Raw genomic sequence first — 14,498 nt, forward strand, 5'->3', positions numbered from 1 at the left:
CAGCTTCTGGGCTGATTTGCACATCTAAATGAAGATTTTAGATGTCCTCTAAAAAAATTGCTGACAGTCTCTGATCAAATAAATTGAATTATTGATATCTGAATGCTTTATAAGTTGAAAATACATTATGAATTGCTTTGGGGATTTTTTCTTTTTTTGTATTAAATATTATTCTGCAAATATGGGAGGAATTAATGTACAGTCAAAGGAATCAGTAAACATTACAGTAAGAACAACTGCTTACTTGCTGCATAGCAGCTCAATTCCTCACAGGCATATTTAGCTCTACAGCACTAATTGTATTTATGGGCCCATGACACTTGAGACAATTCTTTTCTTATGGAAAAGCATTCCCACACAGTAACTAAAGCTTGCTGAGTTTTCAGTGCTGTTCCTACATCCAGCATGACATGCAAAGCTTGGGTGGGGGGAAAAACCCTAAACCACCACAGGTACTATAAAGATCTTTCTTCCTAGTTAAGCACTCTCCATATATATTTCTGTCCAGCAAATCCCCCAAATTAGCCTCCTCTTCACACTGTTGATTGGAATTTATCAGTCTTTCTTGCTACATTTCCTTTTTAGAAGTGCTCCTCTAAATTACCACAACTGTAACTCACCCCAACCGGTGATCCCCTTATGTGAAAAGTATCCACAAAGAGCATGTCTAATAGGAATGCAATTTCATTGCAATTTTCATTGCCTTTTGATGCCTTTGTTACTCCATAGATATAGAACTGTGGTAAAATCTAGATAAACACACCAAGTTCATATTTCCTTAACTTTCCTCAAAGAGAGTGCTATTGATAATTAGTTATCTGAAAATAAAACTTGAATCAAGTTACATCCTTACTTACAAAGTGAAGTGATATAGCTTATATTTAAAAATAGTTTTGACTAGTTTTGACTAGTTTAAAGAAAAGCTTTGAGAGAATTTGGATGTTTGAGGAGAAAGATGATTTTTCAGCTGGGGAAATTATACTGAAGAATTTCTTTATTGTTTTTAAATAATAAAAGTATTACATTCAAAATTTAAATAAGAGAATAAACATGTAAAATGGAAAGTATATATTAGGAAAGAAAACTAAAATGAAAGAAAATCTTGAAGAATTATAATAATGTGTAAATAACTTTAGGCAAAAAGTTATAAATAATATATAAATTATTTGTTTGAAAGAAAGGAAAATGGTTAAAGATCCATTGATCTACGCAGTCAGCATAAGGACTATTTAACATGGCTTGAATTTCAGTTTGGAAGGGGGATTTTTGTGATACACAGACTAACATTTTTAAACCAAGGGAGAGCCCAGAAAGAACAGATTTTAGAGCAGGGCATTTGGTATCAACATACAATAAAATAAAACCCTTGTCAGTGTTTAGGTCTGAAGTTACTGGGCTTTTGGGTCACAACAGGCTCCCATTTAGGGCTAGCTGGTAATCTGGTAATACAATGAAATCTGTATTTTAGTAGGGATAAAAGTAATCCACTCTATGTGCTAATGCTGTAAGATATCTTTCTATAGGCAGTGGTAAATTCTAGCTGATTTTAATCTGTAACCAGGGTGTGTTTTCTGCATCTGCTTTGAGAAGCAATCATCCACAGGATTCAGGCATAAAAATTCAGCCCACGTTATCAACAAATAGAGAAAAAGACATTTCCTCTGCAGCAAAGGCTGCAACATGACAGTGAAAGTATTCTTTTGAACAAAGAATTCCTCAGGTGTTTTAAGAGGTGAAACAAAAATTGATAATTTCTTTTCATTCTTCTTCAAACACAGAAATATTTTTGAAGGTTCAGTAATAACTGCTGTACTGAGGGTATTCTGTACTATTTTTTCATAATTTACATGGACCCAACTATCTGAATAAATATCTTCTTTGTATTCTTATTTCCTCCTGAAACATACAGATATCTTCTGCATAATGATAAAAACTTATCACTATAAATGTTTTTCTTCTCAAAGCCAGAAACTGCACTCTTTTACTCAGAAAAGCTCTTCTCTACAGAGGCTTGTAATGCAGTCTATGCAGCATTCACTGCCTTACATTCTTCCATGATTCATTTGTTACTTCTGTTGAAACATATCTCAGATTGCAAGTGTTTCATAATACATAATCTGTTGTAATGCAGATGAGCTATTGGTGTAGAACTGAATTTTAAACATTATTATCCTACTTAATATTTTAGTGTTACAAAAACAATAGGTGAGAATTTTATGATTAAATGGTCTTGACAATACATGTCTCTGTTCATAAAGGCAGCCTCAGTAGGCTGCTTGTATTCCCTAGGTTCAACATACACTAGAAAGTATCTGGGAAGAAAACTATTTAGAAATTTTAGTCCATATTCCTTGAATTTGTTAACTGCAATGCATGCTTAACTTTGAACGAGAAAGAAAAAAAAAAAAAACACCTAAAAAGCCAATATGCCTTTCACTGAGTTGTATTTATTGTTATAATATAAATTATGTTTTGTAAGCCTTTCTGGCATTAAAAAAAATCAATATAAAAATACTGTATAGCTTTTATCAAAAAGGACATAAGAGCATTCAAAAGGGCAGGTGTAGATGCTGATATAATTTCACACAGAACTGCTGGTGACAACTTTGAGGGCCCAGGTTTATTGTTCAGGACAGCCAAATAGATGCTTCAAACTGTTTGAGAGCTATGTATAACCAATCTAGAGACACAACCAGAACTGCTAATGCTGCTTATTCCACTTTCCTATGGTAAGATTGATGCTAGCAAAGATGAAATATTAATAAAGATTCTATTCTAGTGTTTTCCAAGATGAATGTACATAATATTTGAAGAGAGATATTTTAGAATCTAGTAAAAATTTGCTTTTTAAATATGTAATATGCTATAACTCATTGTGACAATTGCTGTTGGGGAAAACGTGTAGCCAGAAAAAAAGACATTGAAGTTTTTCAATCTGTTTCTCACTATTTTTTTAAAGACCTTTCCTGTTGACAGAAACAACAGACTGAAGTTTATTACATTTGTCTAAGAAGGCTAAGATCCTATCCACAAGAAGTGATAGATTTGGTAAATAATTTTTCCAAAAGGTCATAAAATGACAGAATAGTTTGAATTGGAAGGGAACTTTAAAGAACATCTAGTCAACCATTATGAATAAAAGTAAATTGAAGAGGAGCAAAGAGTTAATTTTTCTTCCTCTTAAAGGCTTCTGGAGTTTAGTTCACAGGTGTGATACTAGGAATTAATTTTACGGAAAGGATCACTGAGAGTACTTGAAAGATTTTGGCAAGCTTACTTCATGTAATGCACTATTTATATAGCAGACAGAAGAAGAGCAAAGTGTCATGTTAAATAAACCTGAAAATACAAAATGAAAGAACTGGGATAAGTAAGAAAGAAAGAAAACTAAGAGAGACAAATGGTGCATAACAGTGCATATATTTAAACCAAGATTGTGATGAGTCTACAAATGAAGAGAGGAACTTTAAACGATTGAGGGATTGATAAGGAGAGTGGATGGTAAGACAAGACAAGACTAAACAAGAAGACTTACAAACACAGTGGCAGCAGCACAAAAAAAGTAAGGCACTAAATATTTCAAAACCTAAAAACCATCCAATTTTCCTACCCACACAGCCCAGCTGAATTAAAATGCAAATATGGTGTAGAATTGTTCAGCAAGAATTCAATAGCTTAAAGATCCTAAAAAATGAAAGGTATGTCAGAAACTCAGGTAAGGAATGTAGGGTCAGTCATTGAATTGTAAAGACCATAATTTTACAAGTTGTCAAAAGATAAGTTTATTGAATCAAAGTTGTAAATCTAGGTGCTCCATAAGAATCCTGCTGATGTTCAAGCACCTGGTAAAAAAAATCTGCAAAACTTGGTACCTTTTTCCAGGACAGGAAAAACATTTCACTTTCAAAATTATACTCTACTGGGCACTCCAGAAATATATCCATTAAATCCAGTTATTTCCTACCTTTGTTTTTAAGCTCCTAAATTAGATTGATACATTTTAATTTAACTGACCCATAGCAATATGAAAGCTCTTATTTTTGGGAGGACAGGCAATTTGAACATCTTAGTGACTACTAATTACAGACAGCAAGCTCATCAAAGACTGAAAGTACAGTAAATAGGAACAAAGGGCTTCTGAGGATGGTTGCCTCTTTGGTTCCAGTACTTCACACCACTCTGGCTATCCTTCCTGTGTTCTGACTGCAATAAAGCAAACAGGGGAGTGGGAATATAAAAATGCTGTAAATTTTCCTTAATAGTTTTCTAATTAAAGTAATAATCTGAAAAAATCGCCTGTTACTGTTTGAAGATAAATGTTTTAAGGAACACAGAAACTTTAGTGCTTTTGCAGGCCTAACGTTCTTTTTTTAATCTGGTAAAACTCCTGGAATCTTAGTACAAATATGACTTGCCCTGTTTAAATCATAAAGTCTGTAAAATTTTATCAGAAAAATAACTGATTTTTTAATAACATTTACATGCTGTATATTATAAAAAAATATAAAAAGTTATCTCCTTATCCCAGCAAGTGCAAGACCCATAGCATGGAATAGTAACATACCAGGGTCAAAAATGAAGCACAGCCTATGAGCTAACCATGAAATAGCTGGAAAAAAAAGCATGACTATGTAGACAAAACAGAAATACATCTAAGCTCAGACAGCTAACAGATTTTAAAGCAGGACTAGGCCAACTCATATAATTAGATAGTTCACTAAATGTCTGGATTGATCAATACTTGGCTTCACACCATCTCACAATATTCAGGATTGCCTACCTCACCTCTTTTTACTCCCTCTTAGTTCTGAGGTCAGCTGTATTCCTCTCATTCCCCTTTCCTGTCTCCCCTCCCTCAGCCTCCAGCAGAAGGTCCTGTAGCCCAGGTGCTGATGGGTGGCTTGGACTGACCCGAGCAGATCACACTCCCACAGCTGCTGTGTAGAGCAGACAGATTATACTGCTCAGCTTTTCCCAAACCCCACTATCTCACACTGGAGCTGGACCTCACCCAAGAGAACCAGAAGTTGTCTAGCACAGAAAACCCTGTGTGTTAAAAATCTCAGAACAGCAGCAAGGCAACAGAACATACACTGAGAGGAGTACCCCACTCTGTGCTGATAGCAGCAGCACTCAGTACTGGTTAGAGGTAGCACAGCTGCCTCCTTTGGACTGGATACTGGGAAAAATCTTCCTGAAAGAGTTGTCCAGCAATGGAACAGGCTGCCCGGGGGAGGGGTGGAGTGACCACTCCTGCAGGTATTTAAAAGACATGTGGCTGTGGGACTCAGGGGCAAGGTTTAGTAGTGGATTTTGCAGTTCTAGCAGTTGGACTTGATCCAACCGAAAAATGTCCTTGATTCTTAAATATATTCTCTGTTGTAGTCATCAAAAGTATATGGTTAGGATTTTATTGTTTTCAGCAATGGTTATTTTTTATTTGATATTATCTTTTCTCTTGGAAGGGAAGACATACTCTTTGACATAACTTTTTTCTCCAATGGGCTCCATTCCAATACTTAGTGAAACAGATTATCTGCTATCTCCTGTCCTGCCTTAAAATGTTCATGTTTCAAACCTTTGGCAGTGTTATTATTCCATCATGAAATTTTACAGGATATATCAACATATGTCCGTCAAAAAAAGAGAAATTAACATTTCTGGACATTTATAAAAAAAACTACCTTTATGCTATTTTTATCATTATATAAAAGCAATAAGGACATTCACACACCGACTTTTTTTCCCCCATTAGTAATTTTTGAGATTAGACATGCATTATACATAATATTTATTTTGTGTCTCTTAGAAAAATATATACTTAAGTTCCACTTATATTTCATCAGAAAAACATTGCAAAATTCATAACAAATTATAAATAAGAAATATTTCTACTGAACTTGGAGAAGTAAATGTAAACATTAGTACCTGAAACAACACCAATTCCATCATCACAGTCATAATCAGAGACTTCACTGTCACTGATTCTTTTGGATCCTGGAAAAAGAAAAGACATGTGTCATCTTCCTTCCTGTAAGTTAAAACTATCCTCTGTCAATAATACCTAAAATAGTGTATGGATTTCATACTATACCATGAAGCACTAACAGCAGCATATAAAGGTAATTATTCATGTTATAATTGTTGAACATATATGACTGCATCAATTATTTCAGCTAAATCTTAAAAATAATATAAAATGAAATGCTGAAATACATCTCTACAACATTGCTTTTATGAAATATTTTATATAGTTTATATTAATTCCATATACACAGATATTTGTATTCATTCTGTACTGAAATTAGCATCACACTGTTTATCTTCCAAGTTTTCACATACAAGGCACCATCCCTCCCCAAAGTCTCTGAATAACAGAAAGATTATTAATAGCAATAATATTAAATGCATGTAGTACTTTCTTCAAGTTCTTAATAAGGATTATCAGGAGAAAGGGCAGCTTCACACATATAGCGTGCCATGGAACACAATCAAACTATTATATGTATACCTGCCAAAATATCTAGAGCTGAGTTGGCTAAAGCAGATTCCACTTCCACAATTAGAACCCAAATGTAGGTCACACAGGAAAAGTAAATATGTGAGGTTTTGTTCAGCCTAAATTTACTTCAGTCTTCTGTGGCATATTTAAACATATTTTATTGTTGATATCAGGGTTAAACACTGGCATGTGACTGATAATTATTCATTTACTTCTTTTAAAAGTGAAAAAATCCCTGCTCTTCAGCAAGATGGTGTGTCTATTTTAAGTTTCTGACCATCTAAAAATGGGTAATTGGAAGGCAGAAACTTTAATTGTCACCATACCTCCAACCACATGCAAGATTTTTTTTCCTGCCTCAGAACAATTTTTCTGAAAAATGTAGACACAAAAATATCAGTAAAAAACTTTGAGTAAACCTGAAGAAGCCCAGGACAAAGCAGCCTTAATGCTCTGAGTGACTGGCACAGAAGAATGTCTACCCTCCTTTCCCAGCAAAAAACTGGGAGAACATGTACTTAAGAGTGGTTTTGACAAAAATGAAGAGTTTTCAATTTAAAGAAACTTTAGAAATTATTTGAATTATAAGAACTGCTGTCATTTTAGACTGTTGAACATCTGTTTACCTATCCACTAGAGGATAGTGGAAGGTTTTCTTTAGCAGAAAGAGTGTGCTTACAAGATCTGAGACTTCTCCTAACCCATCCTGTATACAATAATTAATCAACTTATTCTCTACAAATTCATGTAATTTCATTTTTAGTCACAGTATTCTCTTGGCCTCTGCAATATTCTATGTGAGTAAATTCTGCAGTTGGAGTATGCATTGTGTGAAATCAACTTCCCTATATTTTATATCTATTATCTCATTTCAGACAATGCCCTCCAAGCTTTTGTATTCTGAGAAACATGAATCAGCATTCTGTGTTCCGCTCTAGTTATCTCTTTGGTTTGCACTTTTTTTGAGCTGAAATATCATTCTTTGGTTCCTTTACACATGCCAACCTTTCCAAATTTCTGATTATTCCTGCTGTATTTGTTTGTACATTTTCTATTTCTTCTCTGCCTTTTATGAGAAGTCAGAAGTCACTGCAGCAATTAAGATGTGGGTGTATGGATTTGTAATCTGGACTGCAGACTATTTCTTTGAGGATAAAAATTTCTCAGTCTAAAACTTACTCAAATAAAAAATGGTGTGTGATATGTGCTAATTATTAGAAAACAATTTAGCCTGCCAATACATTATGCAATTTCAGTAAAGAAATTTTAATTGTCTTTATTTAATTGCACTAAAGGCTGATGTTTTCCTCACAAATAGGAAATTAAAGCTCAGGGAAAGTCACGCAATTCTTATATGGTAGCTCAATTTATTATAAAATTTTAGAAATAGCCACGCTACAATGGGTAAGGGACAAATATTTTTGAATTCAAGAAATAACAAGTCTTTCTCTAAAACAAAAAAATTATAAGCAAGTGATGACAATTAGCACTCAGGAAAACCTAGATGATGAGGGCAGAAATGAAGGAAAAGGTTTCGACCTCCTCTGATTCTTTTCTTAATTATAGTATTACAAAGGCCCACTCTCTCTTTTTCCCCAAAGAAAGGATCCATTCCACCTGTGATGCTGTCCCTGTTGCCATTTTCAGGAGAAGCTTCTAATGGTATAGTGATACATGTGTCAGTGAGTAAGAAGGATTAATCTCCATTCTTATTAGCCACTGATTCAAATCCAGGTCCACTAAAAGAGGACAATATTTGTGACCAAACACTAAGCAAGGGAGCCCTGCTAGCTGGCTGGGCTTTGGCTGGGGCCTGGAAGGCAAAAGGCCCAAAGGGAGTGCAAAGCAGTGGGATTCTGTCTTTTGGTAGCCCTGACACTGATGTTGCAGAGGGTCTGTGGCTGCTGTGCAGAGATGCCAATAATGTTACCCAGGCCCTGTCAGAGAGGGGATTATGGCATGGGAAGATGAGGGCAATTGAGTTTGCTGATGCTCATCACATGGTTGCTTGGAAAGGTTTCATCATGAAAGATGTAAAAAGCCTGAATCAACTATGATTTGAATAGATGTCATTTACTCATCAACTAATTCATTCTTATGAATGAATCTAATTAATTGCAACTGAGGTTGCTTTTTATTTATGTTTATATTTACAGCTAAGTACATCTGCTTTAACATATTTTTAGAATATTATATTCTGTATTCAGGAGGAGATATTTGCATCTTTGAGGATGAAAATAGTCAGCTGTTGTCACAGTGGGCTCTACACTTCCCAGCTGTGTAGCTAAAATTATATATTGTTGTAGTCACAGGATACATCTGGCAGAAAAGAGAGATTAGGAAGCTTCAAGAGAGCACAGGTATAAAAGACAGGGTTCTCTCCTCTCAAGCCACATCCACCTGTTCCAGAATCTCCTAATACCTCAGCTCCACATCATCTTCCAGGATCTAGAGATCTAAGCCTCAGGAAAGAGCCAGTGCAAGAGAAAGTGAACGGGCCAGGATTGAGACCTGCCCAAAGGATAGGAGTAGAAAAAGAATAAAAGTAAAGGAAGAATCAGATTTCAGAGATTTCTCAAACTGCCTTTGCCACTGAAAAGAGGAGAGTCTCTTGTAACACCTGACATCCTCAAACATGAAAGCTTGATCTGTAAGATGATATGAAGCTTCTTCAGTTCAGATCATCCACTCTAACTCCTCAAGCTGCTACAAGCCAGCTCTAACTACTAACAGAATTAAACCAATTGAAAAAATAATCACGTTTAAGGAATATTTTTCATTTCCTTACAAATGTAAATTTAAATTATAGTAAAGAAGTCAGAAATTTAAAGCAGAATTAATTACTTGGTTTTATCTTTGGCAATCAATTTTTTCAGGAAGGGGGAAGGAAAGCAATGCTATGTCAATTAAATGTGTAATATTGAGAACTACTGCCTGGAATACATAATTTCTGCAAAGGAATCAGATTATACATATTTAAAACATTTTCCATTAACTTCAGAAATGGAACAAACTAGAAAGTGCACAGGTCAAAACCTTTTATTGAAGCAAGTATTTGAAATGTCAGTATAATTACTAGAAGAATAGTTTAATAGTTCTTGGAATCTTTGCAAGAGTGATTTCATCTGCTTTAAAATAATTTTAGATGGTACTTTCCTTTTTAACCTATTGACAATGTAAATGTGAAGATTTAGGCATGTGTCCCACCTTAGCCATGTCTTTTCAAAGTAGTACTTCACTAAGTAATTTGGACCACTGATTACAAAAAAGAGAAAGAAAAATTCCTATCTCATCTGGGAAATGGGACATTGAAGCCTCTCACAAATTATTGCAAATTAATATTGTGAATGAAACTGTTATTTAGTATTTAGTTAATATCTTAAACTCTTTGACATATACATTATAAAATATCATCCAAAAATCAAGACCAAAGGGTTTAAGTCCATTCTTACATAAATTCAGAATTCAGTAAAAATCTTATATTCCAGGATACTGTCTACATCAAATGAATGCACTGGTGCCAATGGTTTGCCTGTAGTTAACTTTTTCTTTGACGCCATTCCACTAGTACATAGTTTATTTATAAAACTTTATTGGAGGTATTATTCACCTTTTGTCTGATAACTGGGCAGTAATAGATGGTGAAGACAAACTTTCAAATCCCTTCCACCCAGATTAACAATTATTACAGTTACGTACTGAAGGCAAAATAGATCCCAAGCTACTGTAACCCTCAAAAATGCCTTAATTCAGCATAGCCCCAGGGAAATAAAAATATATTTTTTTATTCCATTTAGCAAGTTTGGGTTTAACAGCCTTAAACTATCAATAAAACTTTTCAGGGGAGAGTTTATACTGGGGACAATGGAAAACCTCCCCACCAGAACTTGCCAACATTCAGCATCCTCCTGCCCTTCCACACTTCCCTACTCCTTCCCTGCAGTGCTGCTCAGGCTACCACCTCACCCAGCACAAGAGCTCTGTGAGAACATGTGCACAGCAGAACTGGAAGTTCGGAGCACTTACAGGGTTGGGGAAAAACCCTGTCACCTAAAAAACATTAGGACCATTATTTTCAATTTCAATTTAGCAAGTACTTTCTATTTAATTTTTTACTATTTGCATTTTTACTTTCTATTACACAGAAAAGGAACTTATAATACAGTAGTTTCTTAGTATAAAAACATTTCCATTTTTCATCCTCGGGGATGAAGTAACAGGAAGTAAAGAAGTAATAGGAAGTAAAGTAGTAATAAGAAGTAGAGAACAAAATGAGGTGTTTCATTCAATTTCATTAAGGAAACAGTTATTTATTTTTTGTAAACTTTTCATGGGATGCAGTGTTGATGGCCATGGAAAGCTTTAACATCTTCTAAATAAAAAATAATATGGGGAAATTTGAAAAAATGTTTATAGAGTATTCTTTGGTTTTCCCAAAGCTCTCCATGTTTAAAAAGCATTTGGACGATGTATTTAATAACATGCTTTAGATTTTGGTCAGTACTGAATGGTTGGGCTCTTGGACTAGATGATTGTGGTAGGTCCCTGCCAACTGGAATATTCTATTCTATTTCACCAGAATCATATTTCCCTTCATAACAACATTCTAAATAATTGGAACTCTCCCATATGAATGAAACAATACGCAAAAAAATATTTTCTTACAAAGCAACCAAAATCTGTGGAGGGTTCCAAAAAACCTTCTGCCTTCCACATGACAACTGCAGTTGGCACACAGCTTTTCTTCACTCTCTTTTTAATATACAGAGGAAATAATATAAACTGCCTTCTGTGCTTTATAAATCTCCCACAGACATTTCTGATAGACCTCAAGAGAAGATTAACACAGGAGGTTCAATGCTCTATTAAAGTGCATTTGACTGACCAACATAGTTAGCAAAATGAACTAGGACAGGGGGTAGAATGAGAAATAAAATTAGTGTGCATCAGCATAAATACAGAAGTGCCAAATTTATGGCTCAGTAATTCTGCACTTTTCTTGTGGAGAAAGGAAAAAAAAAGGAAAAAGAAAGCAGACCAGGCTCCCAGTCCTGTCCCTTACAATGCAGGAAGCTTTTAGAAGGTTTTGTACGCTCCCTGGGGCAACCAAGGGTAGGAAAGCATGCTCACAGTTCCCTCCCTGGAGCTCACAGAAGGCCTTCACAACCACTTAAAGTCACTTAGCATAGCCTGTATTTCTTCTGTGCTCAGAGCTGACATACAAGCACCCCCAAAAGAGTCTCATAACAAGTGTTTTAAGAATTTGCTCTTTGATATTCATCCAGCCTGTGCCTGAGGGTCCTTAGTGTGAGCTAATTTCTCATGCAGTCCTGCTGTCTCCATGTCAGTCTGTCACTTCATCTTCCTGCACATAATAGTGGGGTTTAGAGGCTTTAGACCAATTTCATCTACACTGACAGAGGAGTTTGAATATCAAATTCTATTAAGTTCCTACAGGTCTTTGAAAAGCCTTAGAATAGGATAGATGAGAAAGATAAAAGAGAGAGATACAACCTCTGGATAGAAGAGAGAGATACAAATTGGAAGTCTTTAATCAAAAAGAAACTTTATCCATATAAAATTTGCAGTTAATCCACATGTGTGCAAGCCCACAGATGCCACACCAAACTTGGTCTCTCCCCATGTGAAGATATTGTAAAACATGAGAAGAATGTCGGATTATTTCAGGAGAGAAAGGAGTAGAAGAAATATGGGAGACTGACATTAGATGTAATGGAAAATGGATTTTATTAGTACTACTCTGAAGAAAGTTCTGCCCTAAGGGGGTTTTGTTTCTCTCCATCATGGTATGGATCTATTTTCATAACAATGTGAGTTTCATTTTTTAAACATAACTAAAAGATAATTAGTTGAACCAATTCTCGAAGAGATTCCAATAATTAAAACTGCAAAACAGTAAAAAGTCCCAAATGAAAAGCACTGCAAAATTTAAGTTGGCAAAAACTGTATGTTATTAATTTACTTATATTTAATTAAGGCAAATTCCTCAGATAGAGCTGGATTTGTAATGGGGATTTATATCAACAAGAAACTGTAAAAATATATACCAGTGTAAATACTGATTTTGCCAGTACTTCACTTACTCCACGTCTGTATTCTAAATATACTTACACTAGTTCTCAAACAGCTGTAATATAATAGCATTCCTTTTAATCCAGTTAAAGCTAGATAGCATTTTCCTAGTATAGTTAATAAAGCTCACAACAGCTTTCCTACCATATCTCTACCTAAAATAAAGGCAAGCAAAGCAAGTATGGTGCTACAGTATTGCTCCAATATCAATACTGAGACATTAACAATAGAGAAAGAAAGCCAACAAAAGACCTGTTACTGAAAGCAGACAAGAAAAGCCAAAGAACTTTTATGCAATTTAGTATCTGCGCAATAGGTAGCAAAAGCACACCAATAAAATATCAAATTAAATTTTGCACATATATGGAAGCAATAAGCATTTATGGCATGCTGAAAATTTACCTGAATTATATGAATATAAGCCTTTATCTGGAAAAAAAATATTGAAATGAAGTAGTGTCAGGGAAAAATATATGAACCAACACATGTAACAGGGATGATTAGAACCTTAAACTTTTCTGTAATTGCTGCCAGAGATGGAAGAATTTGATCGTGTAGGCCACACTCCTTCAAAATTATAAAACTCAAGCAGCTAAGAGAAATTAAACCACAAAAATGCCAATCACTTCTGGATCAACAGTTATATACAACAGCCACAGAGATCTAGTAGAGCAATTTCAGTCATTTCCAATTTTGAAATACAGTCGCACACTTATTGTTATAAGTGTTTAACTTCTTAAGGGCAAAATGTATATTCACTTGGGCATACAATATGAGCTGCTACCCTTAAAAATATTGCATGCTCCTCTTGGCCCTGCAGCACTAGCAGAACTTTCCCAAGGTGTAGTTTTGAATGCTCCTTTAAAATTAACATACTCTGAAGTGATGTGCCAGTCAATCTTCTCCCTCCTGCTAGGTCTTGACTGGTAAATATGTACACACACAAGAACCTTAATTATATATTGTTGTTACCACTGAATTTTTAGAATCCTGATATGAGGTCAATGATTAAATGCTTGCAATACCTGATTTATTGTTTGCATTCCTTAAATCTGACTGGTTTATGTATTTTAGCCTTCCAAACAATCATACCAAGTTTTCTCAACTGAACCAAAGAATAGGATGTGCATATCTGGACAATTCTGGAAACGTGAAATGTTAATTGGATTCGTAGATTTTGAAATATGACTTCCATAAGATGTCATAATACAAAGAAGGCAGGAAGCCAGAATAACATTAATAATATCCTGTCATTAGCAAGATTTTGTAAATATTTTTATTCCTTGTAGTTGAAAAGCTCTCAGACAACATACTAAACAGAAGAGTGCCAGTCTGTAAGTAAATGATGCACCTCAGATGATATGATATGACAGTGTTAGAGAAAATTTCAATTTCTTGCCAAATGGTGCTGTTAATGGATTCACTGGATGAGTAAGTGCCTTCTGGCAAGTCACACTTTTTCTGACATCCAGGTACTAACTATTTTAGAATGTGGATCATATTACTAAATCACCTACTACTTACAATTTCTAACTATCTATATTTTCAACTTTGGTTTCCTGATAAATGAAATACATTTTTATGTCTCAGAATTCTATTAGGCAATATAATTTCAAAGTAAATTATAGGGTTTTTTTCAGCATCACTTACAACCTTTAAGATGGGATTTATTGTGTAAGTTCTCTAATATTTGTATTCCTTAATACTTATCTCTTCTGGTTATGGACTTCATTAAAAATGATACTTTTTGGCTACAAAATTATGAAAAATGCAGTTTAGAGACTTTGTCTAGTTTACCCTGACAACATCAGGTGTTACCTGAACACTAAAGGTGGAAGCATGCCATGTGCCCACAAAATAAATCTATTAAAACAGTGTAGAAATTATTCATCTAGTTAAAAAT

At 34.7% G+C, this 14,498-nt stretch overlaps 1 protein-coding gene across 29 annotated transcripts in view; it reads right to left on the reverse strand.

The window, feature by feature from the left end:
- RIMS2 (regulating synaptic membrane exocytosis 2) overlaps nt 1–14,498 on the reverse strand; it is a 444,895-nt gene that overhangs the window by 166,609 nt on the left and 263,788 nt on the right. For 25 of the 29 annotated variants that reach the window (XM_066564614.1, XM_066564744.1, XM_066564675.1 and 22 more), the window contains one exon: nt 5,929–5,997. In XM_066564614.1, the coding sequence (XP_066420711.1) occupies nt 5,929–5,997 (69 nt within the window). Of the gene's footprint in view, nt 1–5,928; nt 5,998–12,997; nt 13,025–14,498 lie in introns of all 29 variants that reach the window. The other 4 variants (XM_066564735.1, XM_066564543.1, XM_066564519.1 and 1 more) reach the window with 1 other exon arrangement.

This window comes from Molothrus aeneus, chromosome 1, assembly GCF_037042795.1.
Source record: "Molothrus aeneus isolate 106 chromosome 1, BPBGC_Maene_1.0, whole genome shotgun sequence".
Taxonomy (NCBI): Eukaryota; Metazoa; Chordata; class Aves; order Passeriformes; family Icteridae; genus Molothrus; species Molothrus aeneus.